Source organism: Emiliania huxleyi (assembly GCF_000372725.1).
Source record: "Emiliania huxleyi CCMP1516 unplaced genomic scaffold EMIHUscaffold_90, whole genome shotgun sequence".
NCBI classification, from domain to species: Eukaryota; Haptophyta; order Isochrysidales; family Noelaerhabdaceae; genus Emiliania; species Emiliania huxleyi.
This window is the reverse complement of record NW_005195300.1, coordinates 245,122-266,406: the sequence shown is the minus strand read 5'-3', so window position 1 is coordinate 266,406 and position 21,285 is coordinate 245,122. Positions and strand designations below refer to the sequence as shown.

General features: G+C 66.4%; 6 protein-coding genes across 6 annotated transcripts; 2 read left to right on the top strand and 4 right to left on the bottom strand.

Annotated features, from left to right (window-relative positions):
- Positions 1-3,759: 3,759 nt before the first annotated feature.
- Positions 3,760-4,258, bottom strand: EMIHUDRAFT_220275 (hypothetical protein; the record flags this gene model as incomplete). Its single annotated transcript, XM_005757535.1, has 2 exons — positions 3,760-4,047; positions 4,214-4,258. The coding sequence occupies 2 exons, from the start codon at positions 4,256-4,258 to the stop codon at positions 3,760-3,762; spliced, it is 333 nt and encodes a 110-aa protein (XP_005757592.1).
- Positions 4,259-4,425: 167 nt separating this feature from the next.
- EMIHUDRAFT_439010 (hypothetical protein) lies at positions 4,426-5,616 on the bottom strand (the record flags this gene model as incomplete). Its single annotated transcript, XM_005757534.1, has 3 exons — positions 4,426-5,266; positions 5,340-5,468; positions 5,571-5,616. Coding segments are annotated over 3 exons (258 nt in total), but the record flags the coding sequence as incomplete, so codon positions are not given.
- A 1,279-nt stretch (positions 5,617-6,895) lies between these two features.
- On the bottom strand, positions 6,896-7,609 carry EMIHUDRAFT_68982 (hypothetical protein; the record flags this gene model as incomplete). The annotated part of the gene is made up of 2 exons (XM_005757533.1): positions 6,896-7,384; positions 7,511-7,609. Coding segments are annotated over 2 exons (588 nt in total), but the record flags the coding sequence as incomplete, so codon positions are not given.
- Positions 7,610-10,985: 3,376 nt separating this feature from the next.
- Positions 10,986-11,573, top strand: EMIHUDRAFT_359990 (hypothetical protein; the record flags this gene model as incomplete). The annotated part of the gene is made up of 1 exon (XM_005757532.1): positions 10,986-11,573. One exon carries the CDS (start codon positions 10,986-10,988, stop codon positions 11,571-11,573), a length of 588 nt encoding a protein of 195 aa, XP_005757589.1.
- Positions 11,574-13,838: 2,265 nt separating this feature from the next.
- On the bottom strand, positions 13,839-14,332 carry EMIHUDRAFT_220272 (hypothetical protein; the record flags this gene model as incomplete). Its single annotated transcript, XM_005757531.1, has 2 exons — positions 13,839-14,189; positions 14,312-14,332. The coding sequence occupies 2 exons, from the start codon at positions 14,330-14,332 to the stop codon at positions 13,839-13,841; spliced, it is 372 nt and encodes a 123-aa protein (XP_005757588.1).
- A 125-nt stretch (positions 14,333-14,457) lies between these two features.
- EMIHUDRAFT_220271 (hypothetical protein) lies at positions 14,458-17,931 on the top strand (the record flags this gene model as incomplete). Its single annotated transcript, XM_005757530.1, has 9 exons — positions 14,458-14,730; positions 14,818-15,092; positions 15,483-15,610; positions 15,830-15,951; positions 16,736-16,837; positions 17,372-17,405; positions 17,438-17,629; positions 17,707-17,740; positions 17,826-17,931. 9 exons carry the CDS (start codon positions 14,458-14,460, stop codon positions 17,929-17,931), a joined length of 1,266 nt encoding a protein of 421 aa, XP_005757587.1.
- Between the last annotated feature and the right edge of the window lie 3,354 nt (positions 17,932-21,285).

Genomic DNA, 21,285 nt, shown 5'->3' with positions numbered 1-21,285 from the left:
GGAGGGGGGGGGGGCATGACGGGGGAGCGATGCAGCTGCTGCTCAGAGGGGGGAGAGAGGGCTGTTGCAGCCTGGCGCAGGAGCGGTGCCCGGTGGAGGGAGCGGTGCCAGCAGTTCGCGTACTCTACCTCTCTAGGCTCAGTAGATCAGTAGAGATCAGTAGAGGTTGCGCAGCGTCCTAATCTAAAATCTGAGGATTCAGGATTCAGGCATCGCTTCAGTGAGGCCAAAGTGAGTTTATGGATGTGTGAGAACGGTACGGGACGCGAGGAGTCACGCGGACCGACCTCGTCGGTGACTCTGCTGCACGCCGTTTCAGAATGTTTCTGAGCTCGCACGTCGGAAGAGTGCCACCGTCGGGTAGGACGGGTCGGCCCGGAGCATCAGAGTAGCCGTCGTGGTCGTGGCGAGCAGCGCCGGCCACTCCGGCGCCGCTTCGGCGCCGTGGGAGCATGTCCACCGCGCCACTTCCGAAGTCGCAGCGCTGTGTTTTGTCGCCAAACGCCGCTTTGTACCTTTTCGGGCAAACCATCGAGCATGCTGCATATCGATTTCGACTTGACGGGCGCATGGAGGCATCACGTGCGGGGAGGGGGGAGCGGATGTGCCGTGAAAAAGATACGGTTTGATCTCACCAAAATCTACTCGCTGCGGTGATACAGTTATAGATCTGGCCGTCTCGCGCATGGAAATTAGCGGCCGGGTAGGCCGGGTACGTGTGTGCACCGCACGTGCGCCGAGGGCGCGGCAACCGCGCTCTGCGGACGGCCTCCTCCGTCACAGTGCAGCACCACTAGTACAACACGCAACCACACTTAGAGCTCCACAGTAGATGTGTTTTTGACGAGCGCCGACGGCGTCACGGTCGCCGGAGTGGACGCACTGCACACACACTGTGACCGTGTCGTGGGTGTGACAGTGCGCGACACAACCGTCGGCGCCGCGCTATCGCGGCGCCCCGCAGTCTACACGCCTCAGGCGCACCCCTGAAGGCGCCATGAGCGCGCAGGCACATAGCAGCGCCGCGCCAAAAGGTCATTCCCTCACCCGACCCGCGGCTCCACCGCGGCTGCAGCGGTCCGCTCACCTGCAGAGGGCAAAAAGGTGTAGCTTAACAGACGAGTTGTGACGACCAGTGCTGGAGGAGGCCTCTCATCGCCGCGAATGTTGCCAGTCACAGCGGGATCTGACGTCGTGTTCGAGGTGTGCAAATTGGCGGAGGGGTCGCATGGCTGAGAGAGGCAGAGGCAGCAGGCGGGTGGTGGGGCGGCACCTGTTGCTGCCATGGGCAGCGCCGAGCCGCGGCGGAGGTCGCTCCGTAGTTCTGCGTTGAGCCGCACGAGTGCGTCGACCCGTCGCGAGGTGCCTGCGCGGGGGTGATGTCGCGCCGATAGCTGAGTACGCGCGGCGTGAGCGGGCTTTGCGTGAAGGGGCGGCGCAAGAAGGCGAGCCGACGGGCGCGCCGGTGTTCGGGCACCGCGCGCTGCGGCTGCAGCGAGCCGGCGGCTGGCGCGGCGAAGGCGGGCAGCGTCGCGGGTGGCGCCACCGACTCGAGGTGGGGTCCTGAGGTGGCTTCAGCCTGGCCTGCTCGAGCGGCACGCCCGCCGCGGCCGCGATCGGCCACCTGTGGGCGGTCACCGGGGTGGCGCCAAGCCTCAGGACACGAGATATGGGAAGGGCATGGGGTCACGCGGGCCCTGTCTGCAGCAGCAGTGCTAACTAAAACGACAAAATTCCGGATGGACCGGAGAGTGTCTACTCTTTCGACGCACCGTCCTCGACCCCGCTGAAAAGCTGGCTGGTGGTCGTGCGCGGCGCGTCGGCGCGGCTCCGACTGATCGGGCACCTCGGCTGGGTCCATCAGCACGAGGCCCGCCCCGTCGGGCAGCCCCGCGAGCGCATGTAGCCCCACCCCATACGCTTGACGCCCCGCCCCAGATCGCGCTGTTTGGTAGGAAAAGACGAGGCGCCAAGGGGGGGGGTCAAGTATGGTACCCTAGAACACGCAGCATGGCGTGAGCGAGTCACACGCACGCGGCACAACGGCAACGCTAGTCGCTACCACAAGCCCTTGACCCGAATCCAGCCCTCTCTGCTCGGGGCGCCGGGCCGCGTAATCGTCATTAAGAGGAGCGGTTTTCGGAGTCGTACGAAGAGGTCCTAGACGGGCGAACATGCGGTGCAGCTTTACTAGTACAACACGCCACCACACTGAGCAAGTCAGAGCTCCACACAGCGGTTTTCGGAGTCGTACGAAGAGGTCCTAGACGGGCGAACATGCGGTGCAGCTTTACTAGTACAACACGCCACCACACTGAGCAAGTCAGAGCTCCACACTAGCCGGTATAGGCGAGAACCGGCGCTCCGGCGGCCCCACTCTGACTCACATCTCCAGCCTGAGCCCTTCCCGCCCGCTCACCGCATTGTGAATCGCGCTGTTCACAGCTAGGGACGGCCTCTGCTGCAAAGTCAAATCACCCCCACCACCAACTCCCAACTCCCTCCCTCCCACAGGCAAACCTTCGGCTCCCGTGCGGCGCGCCGAGGCGGCGCCGAGGCCGGCGCCTTGCACCCGGCCCGCGGCCGGCACCGCCTCGCCCCACAACTGACCGCCCTGCGGCCCCTGCGCAGGCGTGCCGCAGGCGTCGCTCAAAAAGCCCGGGTCATCAGCAGGGTGCTGAAAAACATCTTTCTCCTCGGCAACAATAGTTAGAGGCTGCGCAGGCCGTCCCGTTTGCATGTTTGCATAAAAAACGCCCCGCGCGCGCGCCGGGCCCGGGGCTCTCCCCGCAAACCCCAATGTATATGTCTCACACACTCACGTCACACGTGCCGCAATATGTGTCACACACGGCGGCTTCTGCCACCTCTCGATCGGTTTCACTTTCTACCACCCACCGGGGAAGGGGGGCGCTTGGGAGCGGGGGCGGGGGCGGGGGCGGGGGCGCGCAGCGCGCGGCGCGCGCGTGCGGGCAACAGAGGGTAGGGGTGGGGAAGACGGCGAGGAGGGGGCGGCGGCGGCGGCGGCGGCAGCGCGCGCGCGGCGCGCGCGACGGGGGGGCGGAGCAGCGACCGCTGGCGCGGTCGCTGCTCCGTCTGTGCCAGGGACGCGCGCTCTGCGCCGCTGCACAGAGCGCGCGTCCGGCAAGGGGGCAAGCGTGGCGGCGCGGGACGCGCGGCGGCGGCGGCGAGCAGCCGATCGCTCCGTGCGCGGTGAGGCGGCCGGGCGAGGGCGGCGGGTCAGCCACGCACACTCCCCTCCCCTCACACCACCACCACCACAGGCCGCCTGCTCGGCGTGTTCGGCGGGGCGGTGCAGCCACTGCTGTGGGCCGAGGGCGACGCCACCGTGCACTCCTGCCGGCTGCTGCACGCCGTGAGCGCGATGACGGGAGGCACGCGGTACGCCCTCATCCTCTTCTTCGACCGGCGAGCGCGCGCTGGCCGGCGCACGCGCTGGAGCACGCCCGCCGCCGCCGTGTCAAAGGGCGAAGGTCTGTAAGAGTGAGCGGCGGCGGGGTAGGGCAGCTGTTAGGTTAGGTTAGGTAGGAAGGCTGTTCTTCACACAAAAACACAACCCCGGCACCAAGACGCACAAACTCAGACAGTCGAGAAAGGGATAGACAGCAACGACAGTCAGAAGTCAGCGCTGGGTCCCAGGGCGAATGCGATGACGGCCTCTAGGGTGAGCTCTAGCCAGTGAGCTCATCGCTACTATATGCAGCGAGTTAGGAGCCGACCGACCCTCGCGTCCGGTGCTCACCGACGGCCGGGCGGGCCACCCGCCCACGCGCCGCCTACGCGCAGCGCGTGCGCCGCAAACTCGCCCGCCGACAGCGCCGGCCAGTCGCCATCGGCCGTCGCGAGAGGCCTGCCCGGCTGTCGCCGCGGGGCCCCCACGAACACCACGCGTCGGATGCGGTGCCGAGCGAACTCGCGCGCAAAGTGCACGCCCCACGCCCGCCGCAGCGTCGTAGCGAAGTAGGACCGCGCCTCCTTCGCGCTACGCGCGCCGATCCGCCTCCAGTGCTGCTTGGATGCCGACTCCTTGAGTGGGAGCGAACTCTGACAGAGAGGGAGGTTCCCCGTGTTTGTTTCGTGGGCGACGGCTGCGCCTCAGAAGAAATAGCTCCCCTTTGCGACCGCGGCTCTTAATAGAATTTTACAAAAACAAACTCCCTCGCACGACACTAGGCACGGGACTGGCGCGCACTGGCACTAACACAGGTACACCACGGGAACAGCCTAACTTTACCATTTTGGCGAGAAACGCATAAGCACCCCCAAAGCAACTACATCGACGATCGCGCCTCTGTACAGTCACGCTGGCGATCACGCCTCTGGGGCGGCGGGAGGCAGAGGACGGTGGTCTCGGGTGCCTGACGCCCGTGGCGGCGATGGCCGGTGTGCGGTGACAACACTGTTGAACACCATGAATCAACACGTAGTATCGTTCGCTCATGTACACAAGAGGCATCAACGAGTAGATTGCCGCGAGAAACACGTACTGCGGCGGACTATGCCCAGAGCCTATAGACTATGTGCGCTAGAGTGCGTCACATCCCCGTTTCCCGCGCGTTCAGGTCCGTAGCGCCTGCGCCCGCCGCCCACGGCCTCGAGCCCTCAGGCTAGGCTTGCACAGGCCGCGGCGGCGGCAGAGAGGGAACTAAGGGCCAGGCGCGGCCCTCCTCCCGGGGTCGGTGGAGGAAGCTCAGGCGCCGTGCCCGAGCCCGCCGCCCAGCCTCGAGCCCCGCGCGGGCTTGCGCTTGTTCAGGAGGTAGAGGTAGACGAGGATCGCGGCGGCGGGAAGGAGGATGCAGAGGACGCCGAGCACGACGGCCGGCGGCAGCCACCACGGCTCCACGCCGTCGGCGACGGAGTAGAGGTAGTTGAAGGTCGAGATGAGCGCAGCCGCAATCGCCGTCCCGACGAGCGCCACGCCGCGCATCTGCAGGTCGCGCACGCGGCGGATCCGCGCGAGCTCGAGGTTGATCTTTTTGCGGTAGCGGTAGCCGTTGGCGCGGATGTGGCCGCCGGTGTCCTTGCTGAGCCGCGCCTGCGTGCGAGGCGGAGGGGGAGGGACGCTGTCGCGCGGGGCTGTCTAGAGGGCGTGTACTATAGGCAATCCGGTCTCAACTCAGTCCCTATTGCGGTCGCAAAGAGAGAGGGCGTGTCCGTGTCTTCTAGCGGCGCGCGCCAAGATGTCGGCCGGCGCGTCGCCCTCGATGTCGAAGAGCGCCTTGGCGGCGCCGAGCGCGTCGAGCACCTAGCGAGCGGAATATGGCAACAGAGTCACCAGCCTGACACAGACTGACCAGAAGGGGAGTAGTGGAACGAACCTTCTGGTCGCTCGCGATGCAGTCGATGACGGCGATGCCGCGCTCGACGCCGATCTGGGGCCGCAGCTCGAGGATGGACATCCAGGTGGTCGCCGCGTCCTTCCAGGTGTCGCTCTTCACCTCCAGCGCCTGTTCCGAAGGAGGGGAAGGGGAGCGAGGAGGGCAGACTCACACACGCTTTGAGAAGATGAGTAAATCTGGTGTGGACATGTGGTGAATCTCAGCACGCGCCTCGAGCTTCACGAGCGTGTCGAGCAGGTACGTCAGCTCGTTGTCGTCGATGTTGAGCTGCGGACCGGAGGCATGTGTGATTGGGGAGGGGGGAGGGGGGGCGGGGGGGGCAAAGAGACGGGGGTGCGGGCCCGGATCGGGCTTCGGCGAAGGGCCAGCCGCAGCATGTCGAAGCTCCCTTGGAAGCCGCCAGCGCTGACCTCGTACTTTGTCGCGGCGCTGAGGACGGACTTGACGACGCGGCTCTTGATGCTGCCCTTGCCGAGGAACTTGAGCAGCTTCTGGTTCGCGGCGTCCCCAACCTCGGCGACCTTTGCCGCGATCGTCTTCTCCATCTGCTCCGCCAGCTTCAGCTGCTCGGAGCCGACGTCGCTCAGCTTCTCGAGGACAGCGCCTATTGATAGACTTCCGTTCATCGTCAGACACAGCGCTTGCTCTCTATCGGGAGGAACAGCATAATGAGCGCCGCAGCGGCCGAGCAGAAACTTGGACACGAGCTTGCCGATCCCCTCCTCGATCAGCACCGTCTCGAGATGCTTCTCGAGGCGGTCGGCGACGGCTGTGAAGTCGCGCAGGAGTCCGAGCTCGACATCCGGGACCTTGGCGCGAAGTGACAGCGTCTGAAGGGTCTTCGACACGACCGCCTCGACGGACTCCTCGAGTGCCGGCAGCATGGCGGTCACCTCCTCGGCGATCAGGCGCAAGAGCTCTCGGAGGAGCTCGCCCGCGGCCTCGCCCCCCTCCGCCACCGCCGCCGGCGGCGGCGGCGGCTCGGCCTCGGCAGTCGCCTCTGGCTCAACCGACGGCGCGATCGACGCCGCGAGCTTGCCGAGCAGCTCTTTGGGCTGCGGCTCGAGCTTCAGCAGCACGCTCTCTCGCAGCGAGGCCCAAGAGTCGGGTGGATCGCTGCAGACAGCGAGCAGTGGCTGCAGCAGCTCCGACACGAGCAAGCGCACGAGCTTGCGGGCGGCGGCGCAGAGGAACTCCGCCGGCTTGTCGCACTCCCCGGCGGCCTTGAGCATGGCGATGCAGCCGCCCAGCGCAGCGCGGAGCTTGCCGAGGATCTCCTCCACGAGCTTGAGCGCCGGCGCCGCTGCCTGCACGAGAGCCGCCACGCCCGCCTCAAGCGCGTCGCCGACGATGTCCGTCGATGTCCCCTCCTCCTCCTCCTCCTCCTCCTCGCCGTTGCTGTCGTCGTCGTCGCTGCCGCCGTCGCTGTCGCCGGCGAGCGCCACGTAGAGCCCCTTCGCGGCCTGCCCGCCGACCGCCCGCAGCCGCCACGCCCGCGTAAGCGCGGGAGGGCGCGCCTCGGGCGGCTTGAAGGGCGAGAACTTGGCGCCGATGAGCTTGACGCCGGTGAGGACGGCGCGATCAAACTTCGCCCCCCGCAGGTCGGCGTTCTCGAGGTTGGCCTTCTCGAGGTTGGCGCGGGTGAGGATGGCGCCGCGCAAGTCGGCATTCTTCAGGTTGACGCCGGCGAGGTCGGCGTTTGTGAGGTCGGCGCCGCGCAAGTCGGCGTCCTCGAGGCTGGCGCCCTGCAGCTGCGCATCCTCGAGATCTGCCCCCTGCAGCTGCGCATGATCGAGGCTGGCGCCCTGCAGCTGCGCATCCTCGAGATCTGCCCCCTGCAGCTGCGCATGATCGAGAAATGCCCCCTGCAGCTTCGCCCCGTCAAGTTCTGACCCCTGCAGCTCCGCCTCGACGAGCCCTGCCGCCTGCAGCTGCGCCCCGCCTAAAATCGCGCCGCTCAGCTGGGCACTCCTCATATCTGCGCCGGCCAGATTCGCCGCGAGGAGCCCAGCAACGCGCACCGACTCGCCCGGCTCGTTCCGCAGCGCATCGCCCCACACCCTCCACGCCTCGCCCAGCTTCTTCCCCTCCTTCCCCTCCACCGCCGGCAGCTCGACGCCCTCTGACCCCTTTACGTTCCATAGCTTCACCCCACGTAGGTCGGCAAACCTCAGGTTGGTGCCCGCCAGCTTGGCGCCAGAGAGGTCGGCCGCCCGCCGCTCCTCCGCGCCCTCCTCGGCCGGCTTGAACTGTTCACCCTTCTCCCACCACGCATGCCACGCGTCCCGGAGCGCCGCTCCCTCGAGGCCCGCCACGTCCGGCGGGTCTGAGAGGACATGCCCCTCCTGCAGCACCGCCTTCTCGAGCTCCGCGCCGCGCAGGTCAGATCCCTTGAGGTTCACGAATCGGCCGAACGGAGTCTGCTCCGCCTCCTTTGCTCCGAACAAGGCGAACACCTTTGCCTGCCTGACTCCGTTCGGCCGCCGTTCACTGTGTGCATTGTGGCTGTGAATGTACCCTCAAGCGATCGCCTTTGGAACCCACTACCTGTCCACGCCCTTCCCTCTCCACGCCCTGTCCGCGGCCTGTCCTTGTGACCTGCCCGCCGCCGACGTGCCGAGGGGACCGACGTGCTGGGGATGCGCACGCCCGCAGGCGGGCGGGGGCTGTCTCAAGGGGCTGTGAGCAGAAGGGCTGTGAATAGAAGCGCTGTGAGCAGGCGGACGGGAGCTGGCTGCTCAACGGAGGGAAGATGTGGATCACCATGTGTATCGCGCGCCTTGCGGGGGGGGGCGCGGAAAAGAGGAACCTCTTAGCGCCCTCGCCATGGTGCTGCAAGCAGCGCCGGGCGACGACGACTTACCGCCTCCCGGTCCCCCTCGGCACACCTCCGCTGCTCAATGTTTGACGACTCGAACCCGTGAAGCTTCCCCGCGCGCGGGTTACCCCGCACACGGGTCAGCCTGCCAGCCACAAATCCACGCAAGCGTGGTCCGCGCGCATGGCATACAGGCGTCCGCCAGACAGCGCAGAGGCTAGGCGACCGGGGAAGGACTAGCTCAAGGGCAACACAGCGTCACCAGCCGTTGGCGCGCAGAACGAGTCAGCGGCCCCCGGTTGGGACGAGTGCGCGACGCGGACGAACCGCTCAATGTGGCCGGCAGCTCGCGCTGCCGGCGGGGTTGGTTGGGGAGAACCGGCACGGGGAAGGCCGGCCTCCCCGGAGGGGTTGCCCCCTGGAGGGGCCCCAAAGGGCCCCCCGGGGGGGGCGGGGGCCCCCGCCCCGAGGGGCGGGGGCGGGGGTCCTTCCGTGTCGCTCCCGTCGTCGGGATTGTCCGTCGGGATGGTGTTGTCCGCCCACTCGGTAGCGTTTGAGCCTCTGTCACCTTGCCTGCCGCGAGCAGCTAGCTCGTCGACGTAGTCGTTCCATTTGTTGCCGCTGTGACCCGCCACATGCCTCCACGTCACGGTGTGTTTGGCGCGAAGGCGTCGCCAGAGGGAACGAAGGCGTTCCGCTAGCTGTCTGTTCGTTTTGGGGGTCACCCTCCCCATCATGCACGCCGCCGCGTACTCGCTATCGGTCCGCACTACTCCGCGTGAGCCCGCTCGTTGCGGTGACGAGGACAGGAGAGCACGGAGGAGCTCGGCCAGGGCGGTTAGTTCCGCCGTGTTGTTGTGGTATGCTTTCTCGCGCCGAGGTAGGCTGGGTGCGCCGCCGAAGTGACAACTGGCCCGTAGCCCTCGCTCGCCAGCGACGCGCCCTCATCGCCGATGGCGTCGCCCCCGATGAGTACTGTATAGGCCCATCCTGCTTTCCCTAGGTCCTCCGACCCGTCTGTGTATGCCACCCAGTCGGGCGGGCGTCGTTGCGCCTGTTCTGTCAGTTGCTGCTGTGGGCGAAGAACGACCCCTGGTGCCTCTACCATTAGTCTCAGCTTGACCCGGCATGCCCCCCCCTTCACCCGGAGGCGCTACACAGAGGAGTGCGACTGTGCTCACCGCGCAGCCGTTGCCGCCACCCCTCGGACAGATTCGAGCGTCTCGGGGAGCTCGCACTCACCAGTCAGCTTCGCTGGAAAAGAAACCTGAGGCGAGCCACTCCGTCTCCCACTCCGCAACAGGCCCCTCCCCTGGCGACGGCTGCCAGCCCGGGATTCGGAGGCGGATCGCCTTCTCCTCGTCGAGAGCTCGGCGGCGGGTGTGGGCGTAAGTCCGGATTAGGGCTCGGCGCTCCTCGTTGTAAATCGTGTCAACTCGCACGTCCGGCGTGTCTTCCGGCGCGAGGAGGGCGTTCCGGTGGCGCCGTCGTACGATGCCTGCAAGTGTCTCAAGCATAATAACGCGAGTCGGCGTCGCCCCAATGCGCCCCTCAGCCATCTGTCCTCTGCCCGTGGTCAGCCGGAAACCGGTGATGCAGAGGCGGCGGTATTCGTGGACTAGCTGCTCCCTCCCCATGCCCCGTACCTCCTCTAGCACAAGAAAAAGGACCGCACATGCAAAGGACCGAATCGCCCTTCGTTGCACTCGAGTTCGGGCGTCATGTCCTCCCGCAAGCGCGCCCGCACCGCCGGCGAAGGCGAGGAGGAGGGCGAGGCTGTGCCGGTCGCAGGTGGCTTCGAGGCGCCCATCTTTGGCGCGCGCGTCGTCGGCCAGGTCACCACGCTGGCGCTCGAGGGCGAGGACGGCCCGCTGTTTGCCGTCGCAAGCGATCGCGCGGGCGGCTGGTACGCCACGACTGGTGCCTTGGTGCTGCACGTGTCGGCGGCCGGGCGCATCCGCACCGTCACGACCTGCGAGGATTGCCGCGGTATTGCCCTCAGCACCAACGGTAGCGCGTTGTTTGTGACGGGCTTCGGCGGCCACAAGATCCGGCGCGTGGAGGTGGCGACTGGTGCGGTGACTACGCTCGCGGGCAGCGGCGGAGAAGGCGACGCGGATGGCGTGGGCGACGCGGCCCAGTTCAATCGCCCAGTTGGCATCGCCATCAGCCCCGACGGCGGCGCGCTGTTCGTGGCGGACAACGGCAACCACAAGATGCGGCGCGTGGAGGTGGCGACGGGCGCGGTGACGACTGTCGCGGGCAGTGGCACTGCTGGCAGCGCTGATGGCGTGGGTGGCGCGGCAGAGTTCTGCCGCCCAACCGGCGTCGCCGTCAGCCCCGACGGCAGCGTGTTGTTTGTGGCAGACTTCGAGAACCACAAGATCCGGCGGGTGGAGGTGGCGACGGGCGCAGTGACGACTGTCGCGGGCAGGGGCGCCGACGGCAGCGCCGATGGTGTGGGCGACGCGGCTCAGTTCAACGGCCCAATCGGCGTCGCCGTCAGTCCCGACGGCAGCGCGCTGTTTGTGGCGGACAACGGCAACCACAAGATCCGGCGGGTGGAGGTGGCGACGGGCGCGGTGACGACTGTCGCGGGCAGCGGTGCTGGGGGCAGCTCTGATGGCGTGGGCGGCGCGGCGCGGTTCTCGCGCCCAGCCACTGTTGCCGTCAGCCCGGATGGCAGCACTCTTCTGGTCTGCACGACATGGGCTCTCCGCCAGGTCTGCGTGGCTGCGCCTCCTCCGCCTCCCTCCTTTGCGCCGCTCGTGGTGCCGCCCTCGACCCTCGTGGCAGACCTGAAGAAGATGCGGGGCGACGCCACCCTCCCCGACGGCAAGGTCACCTTCATCGTCGGCGATGACGAGGACCGCATCGAGCACGTGAGCAAGAGCCTGCTCTGCGTGCGGTCCGAGTACTATGGGAAGATGTTTGGCATCGGCATGAAGGAGCGCGACGCCGCCGAGATCACGGTGCCCAAGACGGACCTCGCCAGCTTCACCGCCTTCATCGACTACCTCTGCACCGACCAGCTCGACCTCGGCGAGGGGGAGGGCGAGCAGGCGCGGCGCGCGCTCGTGCTGCGGGAGCTGGCGCAGATGTACCAGGTGCCGCGCCTCGAGCTGCTCTGCGCGCAGGCGCTGCAGGAGAGCGTCGGGCCGGCGAGCGCCGTGCCGCTGCTCGAGGCGGCGCACGCGACGGGCGACGGGCGGCTCCTCGCGCAGTGCCGCCGCTACGTGGCCGACCACGCCGCCGAGGTGCGGGCGAGCGGCGGCGTGGAGCAGCTGCGCGACCTGGGCGTGGCCAAGGGGCTGCTCGGCGACGCGCTCGACCAGGTGGTGGAGCTGAAGATGGGGGCGGCGCGCACGGCCGCGGGCCAGAGGGCGGCGCCCTAGAGTCTGTTTTGCGTAACGGAGTGACGGATAAAGTGTGAAGGAGCTGTGAATACGAAAGTGGATGGCGCCCTTGCGGCGATTGACGCACCCGGTGTGGACGCACCCACGCTCTGCCGCGAGCGACAACTCGGCTCTCGGGGAGGTTGGCGTCGTGGTCCCCGCTGAAAAAGAAAGAAAACAGACAACCCAAACGAGGGATAGGGGAGGAGGACAGGGTCCCCACCTGCACGAGCAGGATTTTGGAACTTGCAAGGCGAAAATTCTTTTTGTCCGTTACACTGGGAATAGGGTTTGTGGAGCGTCCAGAGATGTCCAGAAGGTCCAGAAGGTGTCCAGAAGATGTCCAGAAGGTGTCCAGAAGATGTCCAGAAGGTGTCCAGAAGGTTGGAAAAGAATGTGGGAACGTCTAGAGAGTCCTCTGCAGGTGTGAAGAAGGCCTCAGGTGTTGTAGAAGGTCTCACTCAGTCAGGTAAAGCCGTAGGTCACACGTGTCTCAAACAGTCGCCTCCACCGAGTGAGCTACCCAGTCAGTCATGGGCTATGAAAAGGAGACATTGTGGTTTGCTGATGAAGGCCTGCGGGCCTTCTGGACATTCTGGACATTTGCTAAAGCTTGCTAAAGCACCTTCTGGACATTTGCTAAAGCTTGCTAAAGGCACCTTCTGGACATTCTGGACATTCTGGCGCGAACCACAAGCGCGCGGTTTCAACCCCATCCACTTCTGACATTCTCGCGTCGCGTCCGGCGATTGATGGCGCCGTCGTGGTTGGGCCGGCAATGAAAACCAGCAAGGCAAGCGCGCGAGGCAGATGCAGGTCCTGGCGGTCGGGAATGCCGCCATCACCCCGGCGGCACCACCGCCGCAACCGGTTCGCCGGTGACGAGCAAGCGGGCTGAGCAGCCCGGGTTTGGCAGCGGAATGGCGGCTGCCCGGGTTGGAGGGGTTGGCGGGGCTGACGGGGTCGGTGGCGCCGGGGGTTCTCGCGCAGCGTCTGTGGTGCCAGCCGCCGTCAAGGGAGGCACCGTGCCCGGCGCCGGCTCGCTGCCGGCCGACGCCTCACCCTCTGGCACACGCTCTCGCCGGGGCGGGTCATCAGGGCAGGCTCGCTTTTGACGCACGGCAGCTCGTGTTTGAAAGGCGACGACATCTTCCCCGGCGCCCAATTCTCTCGCCGCGTGGCATCGCCCGTCCGCTCCAGTGATGACGACGACACGCCTTGCCTCGGGCCGAGCCGCCCTAGGAGAGCGCCGGCATCCGGGCGCGGAAAGGCGGCCAACAAGGCGAAGAGCACGCCCATCGCCCTCCGCTACTCGAGCGGCCGCGCTTCCCACCCTCCTCGTCTCGACTCGCCGCCCCATCTTTACGTTTCGTAGGATGGAGCCGGTGAGGCGGAGCGGGTGTCGGGCAGCAAGCGCGTGCCCGGAGGGTGAGGGTGTAGTGTTTTGCATGTTTGTTGTTGTGCACCGCCTTGACATGTAAAAATCACATATTCAGTAAGAGTCTGAAGGGGAGGGGAGGTGTACAGAACGTCCAGAATGTCCAGAAGGTGTCCAGAAGATGTCCAGAAGGTGTGTCCAGAAGAGGTCCAGAAGGTGTCCAGAAGGTGTCCAGAAGGCTTCTGGTCAAAATGCAGCCATTTAACCCTTCACCATTTGAAAAGGCCAGCTCCCCACCCCTGGCTTTATTAGTAATAGATCTAGATCTTTCAATTGTGCTGCTCTCAAATCTAGTCTGGTTCAGAATGGCGTCCGCGGTCCCGAGATATTACGTAACAAAGGTTTCTCTGGACGCTCCACAAACCCTATTTGGGCACGTGGCTCGTGGGGCTGCGAGGAGGGGAGAGGGAGGCGAGGGGGAGGGGGAGGGGGAGGGAGGGGAGTGTGAGGGGTACGGGGGCGAGGGCATGGAGGGAGATAGGAAGAGCAAGGGCGAGAGGGGGCAGGGGACGGGTCGATGGCATACTAGGGGGGGCAGGGTGGTGGGCGGCCCGCCGCATACCGTCCTACGGCGGGGACTATCGCTACGCCAGGGAAGACAAGGGCGTTGAAGTGCAGCTGCTGCTGTTCGAGTCGTTCGGTGGGTTCGGGAAGGGGGTCGGCGAGATCCTCTGGGGGGCGGCGAACGTGCTGCAGAACAAGCTGACGCGGGCCCAGTACCTCGATGAGGTGACTCGATGAGGTGACGTCGCAAGGTCTGCAGGCTGATGGCGACGCCGCATGGATTGGCGAACTGCGCCGCGCCGCCCAAGCAATCAGCGCTGCCGTCAGTGCCACTGCCCGGTGGTCACCGCGCCAGTCGCCACCTCCACCCGCCGGATCTTGTGGTTGTCCATGTCCGAAACAAACAACGCGCCGCCGTCGGAGCTGATGGCGACGCCGTGGGGGTAGTAGAACTGCGCCGCGACGCCCACGCCGTCAGCGTCGCCACCCCAACCACTGCCCGCGAGCGTGGTCACCGCTCCAATCGCCACCTCCACCCGCCGGATCTTGTCGTTGCCGAAGTCTGCCACAAACAGAGCGCTACCGTCTGGGCTGATGGCGACGCCGTGTGGGTGATTGAACTGCGCCGTGCCGCCCACAGCGTCAATGTCGCCATCCTCGCCGCACTTGGAGCACTTGGAGTGCAGTCATCAACCTCACATCCAGCGATCCAGGGCCGGCCGTGAGGCGGAGGCAGGCCGAGTGAGCGCGAGCCGCGCGGGAGGCCATGCCCCGCGCACCGGCGAGCGAGTGGCACGAAAGAGTGCAAGTCGCGCATGCTTTTGCGTACGGGTAAGTGTGGAGCGTCCGGAAATTCTTTTCGGGAGTTTTGTTGTAAAATTCTTTTCGCCTGTGTTAGTGCCCAGTGGCGCCAGTGTTGTGCGAGGGAGCGGCGAGAGCAGCATGCCTGGAGCAGCCTCCGGAGTCGCTGTTGGTGCTGTCGTCGCGCCAAAGCGCCACCTCCAGACCGTGATCAAGGCGCTGGACGAACGGCAGTGGCGCAAGAAGCGGACAAAGGTGCACGAGTACGACTGCGAGCACCTCGCCGTTGCCGTCGCGCCGGAGGGCGCACGGGCGCTCGACGCGTTTGGCTCGGATGCCGAGTCGTTGGTCCCGGCTCCGCTTGCCGCCCTCCTTCGCGACGGCGCGGTGCGCTGGGCCACTGGTCACCGGCACGTCTCAGCCGCCGCCGCGCCTTCGCCAGCGGCGGCGGCCGCCGCCGCCGCATCGCCGGCTCCGCCGCCGCGCTTCCGCTACGCCGAGCTCTTCGCCGGCGTGGGAGGCTTCCGACTGGCGCTCGACGGCCTCGGCGGCCGCTGTGTCTTTGCGTCCGAGATCGACCCGTGCGCCGCCGCGACGTACGAGCGGAACTTTGGTGACGCGCCTCTGGGCGACATCACGGAGGTCCCGGACGAGGCGCTGCCTGCGCACGACTTGCTGACGGCGGGCTTCCCGTGCCAGTCCTTCTCGCGGAGCGGCGAGCAGCGCGGGCTGGGCGATGCGCGCGGCGACCTCTTCTTCGAGATTGTGCGCGTCGCGTCGCGCTGCAGGCCGGCGGCGCTAGGCGAACTTTCACGGAACCTTCTCGGGACACCTTCACGGAACCTTCACACAAAGAGCACAGCCTCGGGGGCCCGAAATCGCACGACAGCACAGTGAACCTTCAGACACGTACGGAACCTTCACGGCGCACCTTCTCGGGACTCTCATTGGAGCTCGCTGTAGCTCGCCGTGGAGATCGACTAGTCAGAGCGGCACCAACACCACACCGTCAGGCAGGGGGGGCGATCCAGACGAGGACCTCCGCACACACACAAGGCCCTCCTCGAGCTCCTTCGAGGGAGTCCGGAGAGAGATTGTCTTGTTGGAGGCCGGTGGGAGGAGAGAGGAGGGAGGCTGAGGGGCGGAGCCCGTGTCTGTGGATGCAGGCCGGCGGCGCTGCTGCTTGAGAATGTGCCAAATCTTCTCCGCGTCGACAACGGCCACGCACTGCACATCATCGTCCACGCGCTCGCCCGCGCCGGGTACCACTGCCGCCTGAAAAAGAAAAACACGGGTTCCTTTTCTAGGGCCGGCGTCACGTTTTTTTCTTTTTCTAGGTACCACTGCCGCCTGCAGCTCGCCAACGCCGCCGCGCTCGTGCCGCAGCACCGCGAGCGCCTCTACCTCGCCGCCTTCCGCGACGCCGCCGCCGCCGCCGCGTTTCGGTGGCCGTCGCTGCCCGCGGCGCGCGGCGCGGCGCACCGAGCTTTGGGTTCGGGTACTGTGGGGGTAGGGTACCATGGCACCCCGCTTGGTACCCTACCTCCACAGTACCGAACCCTGGGCGAGCTGCTCGAGCCGCTCGCGGACGAGGAGCGGTCGCGGTACGAGCTGAGCGAGACGCAGTGGCGACAGGTCCGCGTACTTTAGTTTAATTCGTGTTCATTCGTTCTCATTCATTCATTCATTCCTTCCTTCCTTCCTTCCTTCCTTCCTACACGAGCTGAGCGAGATGCGGTGGCGGCAGGCCCTCTGAGTCTTTCAAGACTCGGCTGATCTCGCCACCACAGCCCCTCTCTCGCCTCCCACGGCCATCTCGCGCCTCTCTCGATCACCTCTCTCCTCACACGCACGCACACACCTCGCTCTCTTCCCCCTCCCACCCTCTCTCTCTCTCTGCATCTCGGCCGCCCTCTCCGAGAGCGGACGCCTCATCTCGGGCAATCTCGCGCGCGAGATAGCAATCTCGAGCAATCTCGCGGCGGCCCAGGTCCGATCGTCGCTTGAGTGGCGCACCAACCCGCAGTGGCGGCTCGCCCAGCTCGGCGGCGCCGCGCGCACGCTGCGCGGCTCGTACCTCCTAGAAGCGGAAGATCTCCCCCCTCTCTCCCCGTATCTCCACATCTCTCCCCGTATCTCGCCGCCCTGGACGCGGAAGATCTCCCCATATCTCCCCGCATCTCCACCATATCTCTCGCCCTAGAAGCGGCAGACGTGCTCTCTTGTCTTCCCAACCCACGGCTCTCGAGGGGAGGCGCACTCAACTGTATCCGTGCCCCCTCGCATTCACGCGGTCCTCTAGACACTATATATGTATACATCCTCTAGACACGGCACAGCACCGTCTTCCTGCCCCCGAGGCTGGTGCCTTCGCCGCGTAGGCCCCGCACCTCCCTTCTCTGCTACCACACCACCCAAGGAGCTGAACCCACACTGGATTCGAGACTCTGGAGGTGTGGTGCACGTAGGCTCGTACCGAAAGTCGTACAGTCGCTTCTCCGAGTTTGTGCCGCCGGCGAGGGTGGCGGAGGGGGTGGCGGAGGGGGGGGCGGAGGGGGGGGCGGAGGGGGGGGCGGAGGGGGGGGCGGAGGGGGGGGCGGAGGGGGAGGCGGAGGGGGAGGCGGCGGAGGGGGTGGCGGAGGCGGCCGCCGCCACAGCGGGCGAGCCAGAGGAGGAGGAGGGGTGCGGCGACGGGCTGGGCGAGGAGGGCGAGGGCGGACGGGGCGGCGGAGGCGGAGGCGGGGGCGGGGAGGAGGCGCGGCGGGCGAGCGGCGGCGCGGGCGACGCGGACCCGTGGGATCGGGCGGGCAGGCCTCGCTTCTACACGAAGTCCTCTCGGGTCATCTCGGGTGATCTCGGGTCATCTCGGGTCATCTCGGGTCATCTCGGGTCATCTCGGGTACTCTCGGGTACTCTCGGGTCCTCTCGGGTCATCTCGGGTCTCATCTCGGGTACTCTCGGGTCATCTCGGGTCATCTCGGGTAATCTCGGGTAATCTCGGGTCATCTCGGGCAGGCCTCGCTTCTACACGGAGCGCGAGTGCGCGCGGCTGCAGGGCGTCCTACCATACCTCCAGAGTGCCGAATCCGGTGTGGGTTCAGTCCCGTGGGTGGTGCGGTAGGCTTCCCAGACAGCTTTGTCCTGCGGGGCGGCAAGCTGTACACGCAGCTTGGCAACGCGGTGTGCGTGCCGGTCGTCCGCGCGATCGCGGAGCAGATCCTTGCGGCCGTTGAGGGCGTGGCCGTCGAGGGCGCGGCTGACAAGGGCGCGGCTGACGAGGGCGCGGCCGACGAGGGCGCGGCCGACGAGGCCGGTCGCGCGGCGGCGGCGGCGGCTTCCGCGGCGGCGGCGGCGGCTCCCGCGCCGCCGCCGGGGCTCTGTGCGTGCGAGGCGTCGCTGTCTTTGTCCGCGATCAACTTGCTGCGTGGCGTGACGCCGCCCGCGCAGCCGCCGCCGCCCACGGGCGCCGTCCCTGCCGATTATGGGCGGTACGGCGCTGAGACGCCGAGCGAGCGGTTCGCGCGCGTGCTCGCGCGGCCGCCGGAGCGCCTCTTTTGCATGGAGTGCGTCTGCACGTACAGCCTCGACCCTTCCGCGACGCCGACGGCGGGTTGAAGTAAAAAGTCGAATCAGAGAAGAGGATGCGTGGCGACTGACACGTGTATGTGCTGGAAGGTAGTTAGAGAGCAGGGTGTGAAGGCTAGTGCCATTTCACTCTGACACGCTAATCTTGAAAACGCCTCCAACGGAGCTCCGTGTTGCTTCCAGCGCCCTCCCCCGCGCCCCGGCACGTTAACTCCACGCGACGTACCACTACCAGTGGCGACGATCGGCGGGGACGCATGGTGGGGGAGTGACGAACCGGACACGCTCGGACATGGGCAAGAGATAGACGACCTAGTGGGTGGCGGGGAGTGGAGGCGAGGTGCGCCGCAAGCGGTACTCGACAACGTCGCGATCGAGGAGGAGATCGGAGGGGCGGTACAGGAGATGTGGACAAAGGGAGGAGGAAGGGCGGGATACGAAGAGATCGGGAGGAACGACATTGCTCGCGACCCCGTCCTACGACTGTATCTGAGGAGCGACGAGGCGGAGGGCGCAATCCGGAGCGCGCCGCAAGAGCGACTACACGACCGAGAGGGCGAGAACGAGATCGTGATGGACGAAAGCGAGTGTCGGATCATGCGAGAGCGGGGAACGAGCACGACGTGGAGGGCGAGGGACCTGGCGTGCCGCCTGCACAAGTGGCACCACTTCACAGCGGCGGCAGCGACGGACGCCTCGCTGAAGGAGACTCGAGACGGAAGGCTAGCATCATTCGGGGGATGGGAGGGCGTGCAGCCGAAAGAGGGAGATGACGATACACAAGAGACCAGGGCACAGATTCACGAGCGAATAGGACGGGGAATATGGGGAGGCGCCCTGCCGGGATCGTGGGAGATTGTCGACGCCGAGATGTACGCCATTTACAGCTTCCTGCGCACGAAGGCGGACGAAACAGAAACGACCCTCCAGCCTCACCGATGCCTAGTAATGTCGGACAGCGAGACGGCGCTCAAGGAGATCGAACGGGCGTATCGGGGGCGGACACGCGGCGAGACAAATAGGAGCGCACTCAATGCGGCGGTGCAAGCACAAATCGACATTATACAGCGCCACGGAGGGTACGTGATTTTCATCTTCACGGAGGGGCATGCGGGCAACGCGCCCAATTCCATGGCGGACGCGGCGGCAAAGGCACACCTGCGGAGCAGGGTAACGAGCGCGTACGAGATGGACCTAGCACGACACGTGACGAACAGGGCATGCATCTACATGCATGAGGAGGAGGGGCAGGCGCCGGAGATCCGAGACAGGAGGCTGTATCAAGAAGCGAAGGAGAAAATTGGGCGGTGGGTACGAAAGCGGCTGGACGGCGGGCACGCAGCGCGAAAGAGAGGAGACGACAACGTGTGGAGGACGGTAATCAAGGCGACGGGGACGATATCAGGCGACACGAGATACGAGGGAGACAGAGAACGGGGTCCAAAATCGACCCAGCGCCAGCCCGAGGCCTGCGGGGAGAAGGCGAGGCTAAGGCTGGTACACGGCATGCGGACGGGACAGACCCGAGGTATAGAGCACGGGAGGCGATGGAGGGCCAGCCTGGAGGCAGAGGCGTGGCAGGACGGGTGGGACGAGGAGGGAGGAGGAGCATGTGCCGATGGGGCTGAAGGTTGCTGGCATCCTGGATGTTGCAGGACAATAGCTAACACTAGGCACGTCCTATGCGCCGAGTGCGAGGCGGTGAAGGGGGAGAGGAGGGAGCACCACCGGGCGATGAGGAAAGGCGCGGCGGACGTGCTCAAGGCGCTACGATGGACGCCGCCGAAGTCAAGGAGGCGGACACTCGCCCACACCGCAGAGTGCGAAGCCCAGGCGCTCGCTGTACGCGCCATCGCTGGGGCGACGAAGAGATGCGCGGGGAGAAGGGAGAGCGACGAGGAATGGGAGGCGATGGAGCAACTGCTAGCTGGACGACTACCCGAGCCGAGTGTGATGGACCAGGACCCGCCAGAAGACATCATGAGGGAGTATGACACACGGGTGGTGACTTCACTCAAGGCACTGCAGCAGACGGCGGCATCAATAATCAAAGTACGGGAAGGGAAGAGGAAGGGACTCGAGGCGGAGAGGAAGGAACGAGTAGCCGCGGAAACAGAACGCCTGAGAGAGGGACAGAAGGAAAGGAAGGAGAGGATACGAGAAATGGAGTGGGCGGCGAATGCGTGTATTTGCTGGCGACGGAGGCGACATCGACAACGTGATGCCGAGGAGAAAGAAAGGGAAGAGGCAGAGAGACGCCTCGAAGCGGGGAGAGGCAGAACGACGAGAGCGATGGGGATGACACTCAAAACGACCCACTGCGAGCTCGGAGGCGAAGGCCGGCGCAGGAAACGCGGTGATAGGAACGACGATGCGGCGAGCGCCGGAGGGAAGCGACGACAGCGAGGGGACAAGGACGGCGAGCAGAGAGGAGAACAGACGGCGAGCGGCGCACGCGAGGGCGACCACGCAGGAGAAAACAGACGGGACGAGGGGAAGGAAACGCGGCCCGCCAGGAAGCGAAGGCAGACGGCAAGATACGTCGCCGGACCAGCGACAGGAAGCGCAGGAAAACAAAAAGAACAAGACCAGGAGCATGGAGACGAGGGAAGGCGCGAGGCGCTCCGCCGACAAGCAGCAGAGGCGGCGGCGAAAGTAACGACGGCCATGCTAACGACGGGCGGCACGGTGGTACGGGTCGCTCATGAGCTCGGTCGTGATCGGGCAGATGAAGTCGGCCGGCGGCTCCTCCTCCCTCGGAGCCGGCGACTCTGCAGCCAAAGAGGACGACCCTTGCTCCTCCGCCGCCCGCCTCCTCTCCTCCTCCAGCCTCGCGCTCTCCTCTAGCGCCGCCGCCAACTCCGCCTCCTCTCCCGTCGCCAGCGCTGCCTCATCCTCGGGCTCCCGCGACGGCCCAGCGCCGCCCACGCCGCCCTTCCCCTTCTTCTTCTTCTTCTTGCCCTTCTTGCTCTCCTTGGCGCGCTCCCCCGCCTCCTTCTCCGCCTCCTCCTCCGCCAGCAGCGCCTCGGCATGCCGCGCCGCCTCCGCCTCCGCCGCCGCTCTCACCGCCTCCCTCGCCGCTGCCTCCGCCTCCGCCTCCGCCGCCGCATGCTCCTCGAGGATACGCACGCACTCGGCGTGGCCCTTCTCCTTGGCAACCTGCAGCGCCGTCTCGCCCTTATTGGTGCGCACCGCCGCGTCTGCGCCCGCCCGCAGCAGGCGGAGCACGACGGCGGGGTGGTTATCTATCATGCTTCATGACACGACACGCGGTGGTGATCGAGGGGTCCCGTACCATGCGGAACCGACCCTATCCAGTGCTCAAGACCCTGCCCGCCCGCTCCGCCCCGCCCGCCCGCCGCTCCCCGCTTGCTTGCCCGCCCG